At 37.7% G+C, this 20,249-nt stretch overlaps 1 protein-coding gene across 1 annotated transcript in view; it reads left to right on the top strand.

Moving 5' to 3' along the window:
• The window catches only part of CDC123 (cell division cycle 123), a 56,909-nt gene that overhangs the window by 21,708 nt on the left and 14,952 nt on the right, over positions 1 to 20,249 (top strand). The window contains exons 6-9 of the mRNA XM_082619095.1: positions 1,451 to 1,557; positions 14,476 to 14,524; positions 17,788 to 17,863; positions 19,294 to 19,416. Coding sequence (XP_082475221.1) covers positions 1,451 to 1,557; positions 14,476 to 14,524; positions 17,788 to 17,863; positions 19,294 to 19,416 — 355 coding nt within the window. The remainder of the gene's footprint in view (positions 1 to 1,450; positions 1,558 to 14,475; positions 14,525 to 17,787; positions 17,864 to 19,293; positions 19,417 to 20,249) is intronic.

Raw genomic sequence — 20,249 nt, 5'->3', positions numbered from 1 at the left:
AACACTACATACATATCTGATATATACCATACATTGCTTGTGTTTTCTTATTCAACATTTTGTTTTCCCTGGAGTTAATAACTGTCTTGTTTATTCAGTTGCATGGTTTTCTATGTATATACTGTTGTTTTAGTGGAGTTAAATTTGTGTGTTCAGTATACCATCTTTAACCAGAAGTTCATCATCCTTTTTCATTGGGAGAAATTTTAAAGAAGTTATTATAAAGGAGTTATTGAAACTCATTTTTAGTTTATCTATGAGCAGTAACTTGAGTTGTTCTTGACTACTGATCTGGCTTGAGGCTTTCCAGTTAAAATGGATAGATTATTTGTGATTTTAAGTTATTCCTTTGTTCATTTATTTTTTATTTATTGAGTGCCGACTGTGTTCCAGTGCTTTCTTTCATACCGTGTGGATAACTGGACATTTTTTTTGCAATCATTAGTTTTCTCAATTACTGTCCTGTGTCTGATCTGTCTATGGGAGAAGTACGTTTTTTAAATTACTTAATTATTCTATCATTTTTAGGCATATTTCTCTGAGGTTTGTGCCTCCTGTGTCTGCTCTTCTTACTTTTTTTTGGTGCATATATTTGAGGCTTTCACCATTTAAAATTGTGATGGTTCAGAATATGTCACCTCCTCCCTCCCAGATCTGATAGACATGGGTCTTAACTGTTGCAGTCATCCAACTTCAGGGTTCCAGCTGTCTCTCCCCAGAAACAGGAAGAAAGGAAGGTTCTCTGTTTTCTTAGTCGCTGGTCAGGCTGTTTTTTTATGCCTGAGTCTTCTAGCTGAAGACTTGGATATCTCTTTATCCCCCTCTTTCACCATCCGTGAGGAAGACACAGGGCAGTGCTTGGGCCTGAGCTGAAAGGTGAGAACCTGAACATCTTGGTTCAAGACTGAGTATCCGACATGCAGTGGTGATGCTGTTCCTTGTTTAGAAGTGTAACTTGACAATTGACAGTATAGCTAAAATTTCTTTTTTTTTTTAAAAATTTATTCATACTTGGCCGCGTTGGGTCTTTGTTGCTGCACACGGCCTTTTTCTAGTTGCCGTGCGCGGGGGCTACTCTTCGTTGCAGTGTGCCGGCTTCTCACTGCAGTGGCTTCTCTTGTTGCGGAGCACGGGCTCTAGGTGCGCGGGCTTCGGTAGTTGCGGCACGTGGGTTCTAGAGCGCAGGCTCAGTAGTTGTGGCGCACGGGTTTAGTTGCTCTGCGGCGTGTGGGATCTTCCCGGGCCAGGGCTCGAACCCGTGTCCCCTGCATTGGCAGGCGGATTCTTAACCACTGCGCCACCAGGGAAGCCCTAGCTAAAATTTCTTACCTGACTTTTTTCTTCAACCCCTTCAGGTTATATGCATTGTTGATTTTGGCTATAGGCTTGAACTTCATTCATAGCAACTAACTTGGAATATATACTAAGTAGCATGTGCTCTATCATTTAGGACGCGTACTGGATAGCAATGAATAGTTCTCTGAAATGTAAAACGCTCAGCGACATCTTCCTACTGTTCAAGAGTTCTGATTTCATCACTCGTGACTTCACCCAACCGTAAGTATGTCTCTTGTTCTCTTATGTCAGTAGTTTCAGTACTTGTGAGTTTTTCTGCAGATGAAATTCCATTAGTTCTAGTACTATGGTACACAACAGATCCACATACCAAGGCTGTTTCATTTTCTCAAATGACCTATTAAAGCAAACCTTTCTTTTCCATTGACAGCTAATGCTATACAATGAATATCCCTAAATATCAAGGGCTTTCTGTGTATCTGCCCAGTAAATATAGTGGTAATTTTTTTCTTATTATAAAGCTAATATATGCTTATCATAGAAAAATAAAAGTGGGGACTATAGCTACACAAAAACAGGAAATGTAAAAGCATTCATGATCTCGCCACAGTTGGTTTTCTGTACTTCCAGGATTCTGTCTGTGCATAGGTATAATATAGATACACCTGTCTCTAACTGTATTCCAGTTTTTTTAAACAAAAATGGGATCATATAGTTCATATTGCTTATGAGGCTGCTTTTGCACTTAATCAGTATATATCAAACATCTTTATGTGTCATTAAATATTAAACACATCATTATTTTAAACTTGCTTCAGAGTATTCCACTGGACAGCTATAGCATCATTTATTTCATTAGTTCTCTCTTCTTATTCGTCTCTTTTCTTCTTAGTCCTGCAGTGAATATCCTTGAGCTAAATCTTTGCCTGCTTTCCTGATTTTTTTCCTTAGGATAAATTCCCAGACATGGACTTGCTGTTTTCTTCCCTCTGCTAGTTACTCTGTAACTAACCCTTCGTCGTAGGCACACAGCCCCCCTGCACTGCGGCACTGTAGGCGATCTCTTTATGCTTCTTTTGTTCTCTCATCAAACAGCAGTTATTCTTCTAGATTTCTTATCCTACCCCAATTTTAAATCTGAAATCTCAATTAAACTAACCTTTAATCTGATCTCTAAAATAAAGCATATCAAAAAATCTAGAAATTAAGCAGGTACACAGGTGAATACATACATATGTCATGTATGCATGCCACCTCTTCCCCGTCCATCCAGTTCAGTTTGCCCTGCTCATTCATCCCCTTTTAGCCTCAAATCCTTTTTTGAAGAGGAGCCTGGCATAAAGAAAATACATTCCCTACAAGTCAGTTGTGCATCATCTCTTTTGCATCTGGTTCTGCAGCTTGGGCATATGGTTTTAGTATTAAATTAATTTAAGAAAACGAAGTTAAGTAATAATAAATGAGTGTGATTGTATTGCCAGTTTATTATAAAAGGACTTTACCTGTATTGGTTTTTCTGGTTCACTTACAGAAAAAGCTTTATGTTGTTCTGACTTTTTTTTTTTTTTTTTTTTTTTTTTTCCCGTACGCGGGCCTCTCACTGTTGTGGCCTCTCCCATTGCGGAGCACAGGCTCTGGACGCGCAGGCCCAGCGGCCATGGCTCACGGGCCCAGCTGCTCCGCGGCATGTGGGATCCTCCCGGACCGGGGCACGAACCCGCATCCCCTGCATCGGCAGGCGGACTCTCAACCACTGCGCCACCAGGGAAGCCCTGTTGTTCTGACATTTAGGTGTCAGCCTTTTATGGTTGTGTTGGCACAGGTGTTATGAGGTGTTTGCTTTAGTAATAATGCAGCAGCATTTTCGTTCTGGGAGACACCCTCTGATTAGAGGAAGTTGTGGCTCTCTCTTTTTTTGCTATTGTAGAGCTTTTTGGTATTGAATGCTTTTGTAAAGAGGCCTTGGAATATATTACATTAAAATACTCTGTACCTGTTAATTCATTTGATAGGGATTTTTATGCACCTTTGATATTAGTTGCAGTGAGTATATAAGGACATTTCCTCTCCAAAAATTATAAATCACTTCTAATTCTCTGTGGTTGATGGCTTTTAAATCATCTTTGCACCCTAGCGACCTGCTGGCTCCTCTTAGCCCACCTCTCCCTCTTTGTCTTACATGAATTTAGCCATGATTCCAGTGAAGGTTAGAAATACCAGTCAGTCATTTTGCGTTTTGTACTTTTTGACTTTTGCATGGGGAAGAAGTTAAATCAGCAAATACATTTGAGGCCTTGGATTAGGAGTGTTTATCCACAGAATACCATCTTTCTCCTCATGTAAATAATTGGGAGTTGGCAGGATAAACACCAAGCCCTGGGCTTGCAGCCTTTCAGACCAGTGGTACTCACAGTCACCTTTTCTGGAAATCTTTGTCGGTAGTCAGTTGCGTAACTGACTTGTTACGCAACAAGTAAGTCTTGTTACTACAGAAAAATTCCTATTGATTGGGTCTTTAATGAAAGATGAACTTTTGTCACAGAGACCTTTCTGGACCCCTTAAAGATTAAGAATACAATACTTTAAATTGGACAGGATCTTATCAGTGATTTAATTTGACTCTTCAGTCAGTTAGAAAAATGAGGCCTGAATCTGCTCAGTAATTTGTTCCCATCAACTAGTTAATAGAACCAAAACCAGAATCTAATTTCAGTAACGTCATTCTAAATGTTTTCTGTATTTTCACTTAATAAAGTTATACATTCCTTCTTTTCTAAATGCTTCAAAGTAAAATATTATAGAATGTAATAAAAGATAGAATATTATAGTATATAATTATGTACATAAAATTATGTAATATTATGAAAATTATGTTATACTCTTTGGGAGCTTGCTTCAACAAGAGAAACAAAGATGTTATAGTTAGGATTACAGGTTAACAGAGGGCCAACCAAAAAGAGTTCACACACAGTGTTTTTAAAAATACATTATTTAACAAGGAGTCTGGAGATGGGCTATTTCCATCTATAATGGTTAAGTCGCAGCTCATCAGGGTCACCAGGGACCAGGTTCTTTCAGTCTTTCTCTCTGTCATCCTTGGCTTACTGGCTTGGTATTTGGGTTTATCACCTAATGGTTACAAGGTGGCTGGTGTTTTGCAGGTATGGCATGGAGATGACTATATCTTAGTCAAAAATAGGAGGGGGTGCATCTAATTCCTCTCATTCTTCTCTGTCTGTGAGCAAGTAAAGCATTCTGGAAGCTTCCCAGGAGACTTCCTAATAGGCTCACGGTCACACAGTTACTCAGCCTCATCCAGTAGTTGGCGGAGGGAACAGAGACGCCATGATTGGTTTAGAGCAGAGGCTCTCCAACTTTAGCTCAGATTAGAGTCACCTGGAGAATTTGGTAGAACACGGCTTACTGGTCCCCACCCCCAGAGTTTCTGATTCACTAGGCTGGGAATGGGGCCCAAGAATATAATTTCTAACCTGTTCCCAGGTGACCCTGATGCTGCGGGTGCAGGCCCACGCCTTGAGGGCTGTGTGCTTAGATGTACATGTGCATCCCTGGGATTCCACAGGTCCACCTGCCCTCCTCTGAACAGTCACAGTTTTGTTGGCAAGGATGAAGGTTGGGAGTAGCTAGAGGGTAGACCACCAGTACTGTCTGCCACAGTCGTAATTTGACATGGACTAGTAAGTACTCTTATTCTTTCTGTTTGTCAAATGGTTATCGTACACGAGAAGCTTCAAAAAGTGGAAGTTGAAATATTGACACCGTTAGCATAATCTGTCTGCATTATACTTGCTGAGTGAATTATTTGCCCAGATAAACTTTCTATGTAGTTAGACTTGCTGAGTCAGAAGGCTGCTTTCATTGATTATTTTATTGATTAGGTGTCACTTCAGTAGGCCAAGGCCAGAAAAAAAAAAATCTGGTATTCAATTGGCATTTAGAAGAAAGGGCTGAGTGAGAGAATTAATCCATTAATTGTTTCTCTGAGAGGCTCATGACTAAGGACGTTAGAGTTGCTAGAGGTCAAGAAAGTTTACTTGTCTTAGTAATTCAAGCACAGTTATGATCAGCACAATTTTTATACGTTTTGTTCTTAAGATTATCACAAAACTGGTTATTTAATCCTAAAATATAGCAGCAAACAGTTTCAGAAGTAAAATGTTCTACCTAAGTTGGACCTAACAGAACCTATTCCTTGTGATTTTTAAGGCCCATTTATTTAGGTGACAGTGTTTCCACTTTAGATTGTTATAATTTTATTGTATTTTTTTTATTGAAGTGTAGCTGATTTACAATGTTTTGTTAGATTGTTATAACTTTAGATAGCATATTTTCTCTCTTTTTGAAGAATTCTATGAAAATTCGAATGAACTCACACAATCACCCTTAATTCAGTGTCATTTTTTACCTTTCCTTTTCCACCACCAGTGAGATCTAAAAAATGGAATCTGTGTACCTGAACTCTCATTTTGGATCCTAATGAGTAGTAAAATCTTCAGCACCAGAACTTTGATGCTTAATATTCCCTGGGTGCCACGTTTTTCTTTTTTATTTCTGCCCTTGACATAATTTTTTTTCCTTATATACTTAAGAGTTGTTTTCTGTGAGGTATAATACCATAACCTTCCAACATTTTAGGAAAGCTTACGAATGAGGATGTGCCCTAGTAAATAGCTAGGCAGTAAAGAGTCTGCCACTTTAAAGCATTGTGATTTTGTGTACTGCCACCTTATAAAGCTTTAATGATGATGTTTTTTCTGATAAGAATGATCAAATTGTGATCTTAGTGGATTTAGGCGGTACCTAAGTTGTCTAGAGTCAGTTCAAGTAGTTATTACTTTCCTAGTTTACTAATACTGTGATTTCTCTTTCCCCCATTCCTGCCACGTTGACTGGCCCGCACTAGAGAACTCACACCATTTAAGTTGGTAGCACTGTAAGTCTGTTCCTCCAATGCCAGAATCTAACACCTCACCCGTAACAAATAGGATTCATCTTTAACTTCAGTGTTCTCCACTAGAGCACTCTCTTGGATTCTACTTCCATGGAGCTCTTTCTAGTTCAGCGTATTTCTTAATTGTAGCACAGCTCATCAGATACACGTATCCTTCTTTCCTTGTAACAAAGCATATACTACATCCATAGTTTTCTCATTGTCTGCATTCCCCTAGTTCCACACACGGGCATCCTTACCATTAAACATATCGCATTTATTCTCGTTCAACGTGTGAAATAGTTGGAACATCATGATAAAAGCTATGTGTTGATCACAGTTAAGAAGCTCACAGAAAAGAGTATGTCCATCTTAAGACATGTTTAGGGCATCATGAATGTACCTATTTATAGTAAGACCATTTGGCTGGTAGGACAGGCAACCTGAAGTTTAAGTTGAGGGAATGACTTGGAAAGTAGCTTGGGTGGAAATAAAAGACAAGAAAGATGACATTCCTGTCAGTCGTCAGTGGCAGTTAAGCACAGTTCTTACAGTTTTAGGCTAGGATCTTTTTTTTCCCTTTCTTTTCTTCTTCTTTCTAAAACTTTGTATCTAAAACATCGGTCTCCAAAATTCCTGTTAACTGGTTCACTGCAAAATATATTAAAAATGTACTGACATAATTTCATAGTAGCTTTCAACAGAGTAGACCTTTGGTTATTTGTTTTTTGCTTTTTTTGGTCTTTACCGTGATTGTACCTGAGAATACTTCTATTTTGTAATTCACATTGTAGATTATATAACATTAATTATTTAATAACACCTGTGGGTTTTGTCTTTTTTGTTTTTGTTTTTTTCCGCACCACTTGGCATGTGGGATCTTAGTTCCCCAAGCGCAGAGTCTTACCCAGTGGACCACCAACGAAGTCCCAATAATACCTGTGTTTATTTTGAAGTTCTTTTTGGTTTTTTTTTCTTATTTTTGGCTGCACTGAGTCTTCTTTGCTGTACGTGGGCTTTCTCTAGTTGCGGTGAGCGGGGACTATTCTTTGTTGTGGTGCGCGGGCTTCTCATTGCGGTGGCTTGTCTTGTTGCAGAGCACGGTCTCTAGGAGCGTGGGCTTCAGTAGTTTTGGCACACGGGCTCAGTAGTTGTGGCTCGCAGGCTCTAGAGCAAAGGCTCAGTAGTTGTGGCACATGGGCTTAGTTGCTCCGCGGCATGTGGGATCTTCCCGGACCAGGGCTCGAACGGGTTCGCCTGCATTGGCAGGTGGAGTCTCAACCACTGCGCCACTGGGAAAGCCCTATTTTGAAGTTTTAATGGCTAGCTGGAGGAACTGTAATTATCTGCCAAGAATTAGGAGTTTATAATCCAACATATTCTACGTAGACTGTCAGTCAATGACTTTGATTTAATACTGCTTTCTCTTGGTACCTTGTTGAAAATTTCAGTCAAAGAAATCTTCCAAATTAGTATAAAATACTTACTAACCCAGGAGAAAATTTCAGAAGTGGAATTTAAAAAAAAACCAATATGCTTATATGTGTACATGAAAATGGCTCTTAAGTACTAATTATAACTAGACTGTTCAAGGTGTCAGAGATCTTCAAATGAAATTCAAAATGTTCCTATTTGTAATTATAAAAGAACTAGAAGAAACTGATCATTAATATTTGGCTTTAGCTAAGTGGCAGACTAAGAAAACTTGAAAAATCTTTTGTTACACATATCTAGACATGCTAGGTAAAATATGAACTATAACACAGAAATTTAAATACGTAGTTGAATTCACAGGAAACAAAAGGCAAACCCAATGCAAGAAATGTAAAGAGAATTGAGAACCAGAGGGTTAGGTAGATAAGCCTTTAGGGGTGATTGTCAGAACTGATAAAGAACATAAGTTGTAATGCCTTTATAGGGTTAGGAGCCCAAGCCTTAAGCCAAAATAAAGTGAGGCTTTAGGAAAGAGACTTCTGCACCTTCAGTAAAAAAGAAAAAAGTCCATCCATAGGCACAGAGATAAGGAAACAGGACTTGAAACTGCTTGGGCTTTGGGTTTTTAATTTTAAAACGTTAAAACCTCAGGCTGTATTGTGCAATGAACTTGGAGTACAAAATTCAAATCACTCGCATGGTTTGAGAACTCCCAAACTAAGAAATTAACATAAATATCACTCCTGGACTGGTTTTACCCTGAGGCACCTGAAAGATGCATATACAAAGTACTCTGGAAAGAATTCCACAACCCAGGCCTCATGGGAGCCCCATAGAAAAAATAGGCCCCACCAAATAAGCACTCACAAGAAAACTAACAAAACACGCAAGGAAGCAGCACATCTTGCTTGAAGATCAGACAGTGGGCAAGAGGAGTAGAACTGTATGCATTTGAAATAACAGAAGTCTAAAAGATAATGTAATGGAACACTTTTAATTGATTAAACTCTTGAAAAAGAATTGAAACTTGTAGAACAAGTTACTAGGAAAAAAGAAGCAAACAAAAGTTCTACAAATGGAAAACGTTATTAAAATTAAAAACGCATTTACCTATGTAAATAAGGCATAGTTGAAGAAGATAGTTATTTGAATGAGATAAAATTACCCAAAATGCGGCATAGAGAATTAATGAATTCCAATTACGGAATTAAGAGACATATTGGATAAAATGAGAATGTTTAACATGTAGAATAGAAGCTCTAGGAGGGAAGAATAGAGAAAATGAGGAGGGAGAGGCATATTTAAAGAGAAAGTAGTTGGGAATATTCAAGAATGAATAAAAAAACACAAATTCATGTTCAATAAACACAAGTGTCCCAACAGAAAACATATCATAGTATAACTGTAGAACACCAGCGACAAAAGGAGTTCTTAAAAACAACCAGAGAGCAAAGGCAAATTCTGTGGAAAGAAACAGCAGTAAAACTGTCAGCAGGTTTCTCAACAGGGATATTGTTTCATCTAGTCCTACCTCTGCTGGGAAGGGCCTGGGTCCTGGAGGGTGGAGATGGATATAGAACAGTGCAGATGCCTGTATTGTTTCTCATCTGTATGGGACACTTATCAATCTGGACCTAGACTAATTTCAGATTATAACTTGAGGAATTCTCTAACAGTTGCCCAAATTCCAAGGTGATCACGAATGATTTGATGTTATTTCATAATTCAGGCAAATTTTCCATGTGTTATTTAAATGTGTTCGTTAACACAGGGGAAGTGTTAGGTATTTTGACATATTTCTTGCTTTTGCTCATAAATTATAACATGTATTATAATTTTATATTATGTGCTGAGTTGGGATTTGAGAATTTATACTAGTTCTTACCATGACTTTTAAATTATGTGTTCATAGAAACAAAAGCAAAAGTAGGCTTAGCAATTCAGTATTCTTTCTCTGTAAATTGCTTTCCTTGATCAGTGACTTGCTGTTACCTCTCTGAGGTCCTGCTTTCCTTTAGCAATTAAGAAACTGTTATTTTTGGAAACGAGAGAATCAGGCTTTTTTTCTCCATTGCAGATGCAAGTGTTTGGATCATCTGTGTTCTTGGTTAGTCAGTTAAGAGAATACTACAAACATTTTTATATTTGATATGACTGAAGATATTTTATCGTTTCTGTTAGGATACTCATATTTTCTGCTAGTATTGTTTCCACTAGTATTTTCAATGTAGTAAGAAGCCTTGATTTAAGGATTTCTTTCTTTTTCCTTTTTTGATGTAACCTGGAATTTTTGAACCATAATTTATATAGGGATTTGTAAGCATTCAAGTGTTGTTAATACTCTAAATATCTTAACACATTTTTGCTTTTTAAATCTACTTCCTCCAGAATATAAATGGAATTTAGATATTCATACACAGTGTTTTTTGCAGTATTTCAGCTGAGCTCCTAAAAATGTTGTTGACCTTCACGTTCAGTCTTAATTATGATGGCTCTGCACTTTCCTCTCCTTTCAGAGACTACTTGGCCATCTGATTAATCATCTTAATAAGAAAAAGCCTTGTACAGTAATCTCATGTAGCACATATGTTCTCACATCTACCTTCTGAAACTAGTCAAGGTTTTTAACTAATGTTAAATGTTAAACCAATCGCCACTTAAAAAATAATGTTATGGGATGGTAGAATGCAAATGTGTATTAAAATGTATACCTATTTTAAAGTAGCAAATGAGGATTAACCAAGGGTTGAAATCAATATTTGTAGGAATATAGAAGCATTAAAAAATTTAGATAATGAAGACCTGTGTTTTGGAAGTGTTTGTTTATTCAAATTCCTTTGTCATTTCTCTCCTCCCATCTCCCTTGTATATATATATATATTTTTTTTAATTTAATTTATTTGATTTGATTTATTTTATTTTTGGCTGCGTTGGGACTTCGTTGCTGGGCACGGGCTTTTCTCTGGTTGTGATGAGCTGGGGCTACTCTTTGTTGCGGTGTGCAGGCTTCTCATTGCGGTGGCTTCTCTTCTTGTGGAGCACGGGCTCTAGGTGTGTGAGCTTCAGCAGTTGTGGCACAGGGGCTCAGTAGTTGTGGCTTGTGGGCTCTAGAGCACAGGCTCAGTAGCTCAGTAGTTGTGGCACACGGACTTAGTTGCTTCGCAGCATGTGGGATCTTCCCGGACCAGAGCTCGAACCCGAGTCCCCTGCATTGGCAGGCGGATTCTTAACCACTGTGCCACCAGGGAAGCCCTCCCTTGTATATTTTAGATACATTTAAATTAAAAAAAAAAGATAGTTCAGTTTTATCATGATAAGAATTACTGGTTAATTGAAAGCTAAAATATTAACTATTTTTTTAAATTTATTTTTGGCTGCTTTGGGTCTTCGTTGCGGGCTTTCTCTTGTTGTTTCAGGTGGGGGCTACTCTTCGTTGCGGTGCACGGGCTTCTCATTGCGGTGGATTCTCTTGTTGCGGAGCATAGGCTCTCGGCACGTGGGCTTCAGTAGTTGTGGCTCGCGGGCTCTAGAGCACAGGCTCAGTAGCTGTGGCGCACAGGCTTAGTTGCTCCGCGGCATGTGGGATCTTCCCGGACCAGGGCTCGGATCCGTGTCCCCTGCCTTGGCAGGTGGATTCTTAACCACTCTGCCACCAGGGAAGTCCCCACTTTGTACTTTTATGTTTTTTTTAATTCCTCAAAATTAAAAGTTAAGGTAATACATATTTAATGTGATAAACATAATGTTAGAAATACTACAGAAAAGCAGCAGAAGAAATGAACAGTCAGTGCTGGGAAAGAATCATTGTTAACATTCCAATAATTAACATTGTATTATGTTTTCTCATGTATGTTTAAAATATGAGCTTGTACTGTGTAGTTTTGTGACCTTTTATATTATTTAAAAGTATACTGTATTGTGAACGTTTTTCTCGCTTGTGAAAAATTATTTTACCATACAACTTTTTATTCCTCATAACACTGTCTGGATTTTTGACACACTTTTTCATCTTTTCATTTAGAATTTAGAAAGGAGTTGAGGAAAAATGTTTTAAGGATAAAATGAATTTTTATAATAGAATTCATAAATGAATTAGTGTTTTTTACTAATTAAAATATTTAGGCTGTTAAACCAGAAAAAAAAGGTGAGGGACTCTTTTACACTAAAGAAGAACAGGACTTCCCTGGTGGCGCAGTGGTTAAGAATCCGCCTGCCAATGCAGGGGACAGGGGTTCGAGCCCTGGTCCAGGAAGATCCCAAATGCCGCGGAGCAACTGAGCCCATGCGCTACAACTACTGAGCCTGCACTCTAGAGCCCACGAGCCACAACTACTGAGCCCGTGTGCCACAACTACTGAACCTTGTGTGCCTAGAGCCTATGCTCCGCAACAAGAGAAGCCACTGCAATGAGAAGCCCGCGCACCGCAACAAAGAGTAGTAGCCCCCGCTCGCCACAACTAGAGAAAAGCCCACACACAGCAACGAACACCCAATGCAATCAAAAATGAATAAATAAATAAATAAATAGTAAAAAAATTGAAAGAAAATAAAGAAGAAGATATTATGTAGAACTATTAAAGGATATGATCCAGGACATATGTATTTCTCTGGATCCATTTGGTATTTGTGGTTTCTCTGAAATCTGAGAACGATAACAGCTCTAGAACCTCCACCTCTGAGAGGACCAGTTCCACACGTGGTTTAGTGCCCTCCCACCACTGACTTCGTTTCTCACCTTTCAGAGCCTTAGTTTCCTTGTGGGATGAATGTGGATAATAATAATAGCACTTTCTCATAGGATTATTGCAAGGATGAAATGAGATAGCAGATGTACATGCTTCACTTGGTGCCTGTTCACTAATACGGGGAAAGCCCACTGCCTTTTAACAAAGCTCCCTCCCTGTGTGCATCTTTCTTTGTCATTCAAATTATATCCATTGGTGCCCAACAGTTGCAATAAAAGTTCTTATTTTCTGAGGATTTTAGCCAACCACCTTATTTGTGTTGTTATTGTTTGTAGTATAAATCATAAATGATTGCAAAGAATTCCAACCTAATCAAACATTCAGGGAAATTTAAAAGCTTTTCAAATTCAATTCTACTTGTAAATTGCTTAAGACCTCTTTAAAACTTTTTTGTTTTGCTTATGTATTTTTTTCATCAAAATGTCTCTTGACCACCTGTTTTGCTTCTTGAATTGTTGGTATTCCCCAGGATTCTATCTGAATGAGCTGACTGATCACTTCTGTCTCCATCCTTGACCTTAGCTCTTATACCAGTAGGACGATTACTTCCAGATAATTATTTTCACCCCCACCCTTGAGTTTCCTTGTTCCAGTTGCTTACTAGATATTCTCTGTGGTTCTCCCAGGATTTCTCCAACACTACCCACCCAAACGTAGTTAGCTCCCATGTTTTCCTCACCCACATCACCTGCTCTTCCTTCTTAGTGAATGGTATTTGCATCACTATCCAGCGAGTCATCAAGCAGCCACCCCAGTCATCTGGCCTCTTTCTCCCTCATCCTGTGCTTTCAATCAGGCACCAAGTAGCCCTGACTTTGTCTCCTAAATATCTTTGTATAGAGCTTCTCCTCTCCCTCTCCTCTGCCTTCGCATTAGTTGGCCCATCATCTCTCCCTGGGGCTGTTGCAATGAGCCTTCCAACTGGGCTCTCAGCCTCCCAACCTGCCACCAATTCCCCCAGGCTCTCCAGCACTGTTGCCACCCGTGATATTTCTAAAGCCTAAGTGCAGTGATCTCCCTCACATGTTTAGAAACGTTTTTAGCCCCCCATTGTCTGTATAATAAATCACGACCTCTCTGCGTAGGCAAACAAGACCCCTCATGATCTGGATAGTCCTTCTTGTCCAAAATTTCTCTCCAACCACATGTTTTGGCAGTTCTTCCCTCCACACCCATCAGTACTGACCTCCAGTAGTCCTGTGCGTAGTTCTCACTTCTCTCCCTTTGCCTCAAACGCAGACCCTTCTCTTCATGTCAAATGAAGCCTTCTTGACTATCAGCTCCCCTCCCCCCAAACATGAAGAGCTAATCAGTGTTTCCTTTGTGCCATCACAGTATTTTTATTTTCAGTGTTTCGAAATTCTTTGGGTACTTGTGAGGCTTTCCTCACCAGACTAAAGGACAAGGGACTCTTAGTCATTTTGGCATTCCAGAGCCTCGCCAGCCCTTGGCATAGGTGGGTGTTTAATAAAGGGTGTGAAAAATTGTCCATGAAACTGAGGATTTTTAGAGAAGGAAGCAATATATTTAATGGAGGAATGAATAATTCTTCTGTCAGCTATTTTTAAATGGGATGTGGGAGAAGGATTAGATGAACTTTTTGTGGCTTTAGGTGGCTTTTAATGTCAGCAGAGAACTAGACTTCTGGTTCAGCCAGGAAGAGCACAGTGAGAATTATAAAACAACAGTGCCATCTCACCCTCATTTGGAATCTAGAGTGGGTTTGCGTTATACTCCTGGCTTGGTCACTAAATGTGCTCTTTCCTTAGTTTTAGCCCTTTTTTTTTAACAAAAAGATGGAGATTATAGTAGCTCATATGGTTGTTTTGAGGACAAATGAAATAACAAATAACATTTCAGGGTGCCTAGGCTAACGCCTGACACTGAACAGTGCTTAATAAATGTTCATTGAATTTGAATTAGTCTCCTGTTTCTGGATGCTTTTAGTAAAACCTTACTCCCACTTTAAATATAAGTAAATATAAGTAATGTATATGCATAAACTGACACCATAAAATAAAGATTCAATTGCCTTTCTTTCCCTCAAAGATTTATTCATTGTACTGATGATTCCCCAGATCCGTGTATGGAATATGAGGTAAGCATCTTTTTTTTTTAAATCTTGAATGAAATTGATAGTTCTAGATGAAGATGTATTGAAAATTTCTATTTATTCTTAAGTGAAATGAATCAAATTTTTGGACTAATTTCTCTGGGAACCTAGAGCCATTGAATTTTTAAATTTATGAAATATACACAAAATGCATGTATTATGTACATATACATACATATACAGTATATACACAGTATGTACATACTATGGTATATTATACATATTTTGAAATGAAGCAAACACCTTCATACTCACTATCCAGCTTAACCTGTTTAAGCTTTTTAACCTGATTTACAAGGAAAAGTAGTCAACACCATTTTACCGTTTTTATTTATTTTTTCTATGGTTCTTTCATTTTACAGATTACATATAGAAGTAAGAACAAAAGGACAGTGGAAAACTTTATTAGAAATAGTAATAAGAGTTGAAACATAGCAACTCCCTCCCCTGTCCCCCAATAGTAAACCCATATTTTCCTGGTTTGAATGTATACACAACACACACACACACACACACACACACACTCACACAAACACACACCTGAAGTGGGCAGTGTTCTTGGATGTTGTTGTTAGTTTAATTTCTTCGTCACCTGTTTGCTTCCAGTCACTTGTATATACACATGCTTTCAAAAGTTGTCCACTGACTCACTGTACCAAGTAATTCTTAGTGTGTTGAGTGTATATATTGGCATATCTTCTGTGAACAGGTAATTCACTCTTCACCAAGCCACCAAACAATTCGTACATCTTTTAGAACTTGTAATTGAGATCTTTACATACCATTTGTGAGGGGTATGTAATATATTGGCATTTTCCCAGGTCATTAAACATTTTTTATAACATTAGTCATGTATATGTAATACATTCATATCTATTGTTTCACTGAACAAACATCTATCAAGCACCTGCTAAATCTTATTACTTTGTGCTAGAAACACAAAAATGAAAAAGATTGTTTTCCTAGTCTTGCCTTGCAGCGTAATCTTTGTTGTAATGTCATCGTCTATCCCCGAGATTGATTTCACTGGCAGTTTGCTCTTTTATTGCTTTTTGGGGAATATGCCATCATCATGTTAGTGCATAGGGTTCAAAACCCAGTTTTAAAAGCCCAGGAAAGTGAGAGTAATTAAAATGAAAAAAGTGGCGAGCAAAATCCTATGTATCGTGTGCTTGTGTCTGTGTGTATTTAAAAAGATACCTACTATATGCTCATGTATTCATAGAATACTTCTGGAAAGATGTATGAGAAATTGTCAGCACTGGTTGCCTGTGAGGAGGAGGACAGAGACACTGTTTGGGGGGAAGACTCACCTTTTACCTTTTTTAAAAAATCAAGTACAGTGTTTGTATTACCTGTCTAAAACGTTATCTCAATAGATAATGCAAAATTTCCGAAAACTTAATGTCAATTTGCAATAATTGCGTATTTATTTGTTGCTTATATAAAACTTACTGTAGCTGTCAGAAAATATATTTGCCAGTATCAACTTTTAGTAGGTAAGAACAGTGTAATTTTTCAGTGTGGTATTCTTCGTTTAATAATTAGGTTCTTTTTAAAAAGATGGCACATACAGAGCTTGACCAAGAGCTCACAATAATGAAAATTGGAATCAGCGCACTTCAAATTTCTAAGACATATTTTTAACACTACAGTTGTTTTTTTTTTTAAGGAAAGCAACCTACTATCAAAAATTTAAAAATACAAGAAAATATGAGGAGTCTACCACCCAGATATCCTCAGTATTATTAGCACTTTGACCTTTAACTTCCCTTTCTTGAGATATTTTGTGTGTGTGTGTGTGTGTGCGTGTGCACATATACACACTCTCCATAAGATGCTTTATGTGCCACTTTTTTTTCACTTATGACATAGTATGAGCATTTTCACAGTTCATTAAATTTTTTTTTAATAAATTTATTTAATTTATTTATTTGGCTGCGTTGGGTCTGTTTCTGTGCGAGGGCTTTCTCTAGTTGTGGTGAGCGGGGGCCACTCTTCATCGCGCTGCGTGGACCTCTCACTGTCGCGGCCTCTCCCGTTGCGGAGCATGGGCTCCAGATGTGCAGGCTCAGCAGTTGTGGCTCACGGGCCCAGTCGCTCCGCAGCATGTGGGATCCTCCCAGACCAGGGCTCGAACCCGTGTCCCCTGCACTGGCAGGCAGACTCCCAACCACTGCGCCACCAGGGAAGCCCCTAAATTTTTTTTATATCATGATTTTTAGTGGCTGCTTATCTTAAGTATTTGTCGTTCCATGTTTCACTTGACAAACATATCCTAGGCACCTGCTAGGCATTACATACCTGTGCTGGGAGCGCAAAGATGAATAAGACCCAGCTCCTCACCCTTAGAAAAGAGACTTGTGTCAGGTTATCCTAGTACAACATGGGGTATGGGCTTACTCTCGAACGTTATGTACAAGAAACTGGGTGGCCTGGGAAGATACAGAGCCCATTGCGGGGATTCCTGGAATGGGGCCTAGAGTAATTCAAGTCCTATCTCCTAGGTCTTGAGGGGCAAAGAGGTGTATGCCAGGATTCGGGAGGCTGGGGGCTCTTGCCATTGATTACAATGAATACTTCAAAAGGACAGGACTAGTTTTTTCCAAGGAACATTTTAGAACCAGGCTCAGAAGCATACATTTGTCAACTGTACTATTTATAAATTACAACAATATGAGAATTTGCACATATTAAATAATAAGTTATGGTAATAAGACCCATTTAGGAATTGGGCCATTGGTAGAATTGTATTACTTTAAAATAATGGGAAAATCATGAAAGGGTTTTAGTGAGACTTTGTGATAAGCCATAATAATTTTATCAGAGTATTACAGAATGATGCTTAAGGTAGATAACTTGGAAATTATTTTACTTTTTGATGTTCTTAAAGGAGTGAGGAACCTATGAATTATAGGGAAACATATGGCCCAACGATGATAAAACGTGACTATACCATCCTTTGAGTTGTATGTTATGTCAGAACTCCCAAAATGGTAAATAAATGACAAAGGCGCGTTTTGTCATAAAGAGTTTTAATACAATTTCCCCTATTCTGTTAGACTAATAGATCATAGCTCTTTTCTCTACATATTATGTCAGGAATATTTTATGATGCCTTTTTTTAAAAAAAACAAAACACTTCATAATGGCAATTGTTAAGACATAGTCTCAACATAAAATTGTTTATTAGACTAGTAAATATTCTCTTGTTACATAGTTGTTTTCCTTTTTTCCTTTGTCTACAGCTTGTTCTTCGAAAATGGTGTGAATTAATTCCTGGTGCTGAGTTCCGTTGTTTTGTCAAGGAAAATAAGCTTATTGGTGAGGTTTTTTTGTTTGTTTGTTTTTTTAAACCTTTGAAAGTAATTGTTAAAAGAAGACAAGCTTTTGATGGAAATAAATTACTTAGTAATTAAGACAAGGGTAACAATCAGTTTTTATCTCAGATGCTACCTCTAACCAACTGGCACTGACTCTCTGGAATGCTATATTGACAAGGGTCCTGAGGCCAGATTCTGTTTCCACAGAAAATAGTCTTCTTGATGAATCATGTCAATCTGGATTCCAGAGATGAAAGTGGTGGCCTTTACTATTCTCAGGATATGTGTAATACTACCTGCTTTCTCTCTGGGGCTTTCCTAGGTATTACTAGCAATACACTGCTTATTTTAAGCAGTGTAAAAAGCCCAGTTTTTTTTAACATTTATTTCTATTATTGAAGCACTGTTTATTATTCTAGCAAGAGAAAATATGCAAACAAAGAAGTACTTTGCTTTAAAAGCCACCCATTTTCTTTCCTCTGAGGTTATTATTTTGTCTGCTATGATTTATTCAGGCTAAATATTGTAGATAATTTGCTCTTATTTTGTCTAAGCACATTTTCCATGAGGTAGAATTGATCTTCAACCAAGAAAAGTGTGATTTGAACAGAATCAGATGAACACTATTTATTTATTGAATGGGATGTTGACATTTAACTTACCTGAAATACACTGGGGTTGTTTGAATTTATTGTATAATATTGTTATATATCTCTGAAAGAAACACTGCAGTATTAAGTACAGTTAAAGAAGGGAGTCATATTGGCTTGTGATTAAGAAATTGGTTGGAAGCCCTTCTTTGAGAGCAGAGAACTTTTTCTTAGGTCTAGAGCAGATTAAAGGAGTTCTTACAGTACTCCCTTTAGTGTTTTTGGAATAATGTCAGCAAGTCACTCTGAAGAAAGGAATGTTTACTTTTCCATGGCTTGAAACATCAGGCTTGTGAAGGCAGGATAGCACGTATGAACAAGGAAAATAGACCATGAAGTGCAGTATGATTATGGAAAACGTATGGTGAGGGGTATTTTACATTTTCCCAAAGAAAGTGGAAAAGAATGCCAATTTTTAGACAGTTCATTGGAAAAATCAAAGAAGAAGCAGTTGACTATGTGGGTAGGTTTAAAATTGCTTCTTTCATTTTTTACATAAGAAACATTTTTATGACTTTGAATTCTTCCTATTGTACTAAATAAAAATAACTACTGTTTCTAAAGTAAGAATGCATGGCAATATGGAATTTTAGGGTTCACCTAGCCATTTGAACCTTTACAACTGATAAGCTTTATATCTATATAAAATGCTGACTAATGTATGATGCCGTATTCATTCGATCTACTTTAATGGTTTCCTCAAAAAGAGGTTTAAATCACATTTTGGTGTTTTTGAAAAGAATGTTTTGTAATAATGAAATATAAAATATTTTCTTGTCAGGTATTTCTCAGAGGGACTACACACAATATTATGATCATATTTCTAAACAAAAGGAAGAGATTTGCAGATGCATACAAGACTTTTTCAAGAAACACATACAGTATAAATTCTTAGATGAAGACTGTGAGTATTTTTTATTGACCCAGTGAAATGAAATGCATAATGTTACCGAACCTTATTTTACGGTGGTACATATTTTAAAACTGGATTCAAAATACTGTGTTTTAAGCATTTTATTATATGATGGTATTGCTGATGGGTTTGCATGTTAATTTTACGTTATTTAACCAGAGTCCCTTTTTAATACTGAGATGGTTCTCTCTCTCATATTTTATTATACATTTCAAAGGGTCTATCTACAGAGAACCACATGCTTCTGTTATTAGGACTAAATTAGCTAGTTGACTGATCTACCTTTCTAGATTTTTATTTGAATGATCAGATAGCACCAGTTACAAAGTAAATATTTGTGAGTTATTTTTAAGAGTTGAAAGTAAGTATTGAAAGTATTGTGTATGAGACAGTTTTCATGCATTGTCAAATTATATCTCCTGAGGTTTCTGTTTTTCTACTTGCCAAGCCTGGGGTCTGTGGCAGGTTTGACTTTTAAAAAAGATGAATCATGCCCTAAGCATGGCTAGGTAGTGTGCTTTCCTATTGCAGAGTTTACCCATTTTATTCCCCATCAAGCAGTAGTGATTGATGCTCCTTTCTCTGATATAGATAACCTGTCTCTAATTGTGAACTGGTTGAGACGATGTTGGTGTTTGGTTTGAATTTTTAAACATAAGGGATTACGGCTGAGCATAGAGAAAAGGAAAACAAAATTATATAAGTAAAACATTGCAGGATGCCTTTTTATGTTTGTAGTTTTGAGATGTAGAAGCAGGAAGTCCTTTGAGTAACTAATAATAAAGCGCATTTTAATTTTGAAAAGGAGGCGTAGATCATGAAAA

This window comes from Mesoplodon mirus (genome assembly GCF_964341445.2).
Source record: "Mesoplodon mirus genome assembly, chromosome: 4".
Lineage (NCBI taxonomy): Eukaryota > Metazoa > Chordata > Mammalia > Artiodactyla > Ziphiidae > Mesoplodon > Mesoplodon mirus.
This window is presented reverse-complemented; position numbering and strand designations above follow the sequence as displayed.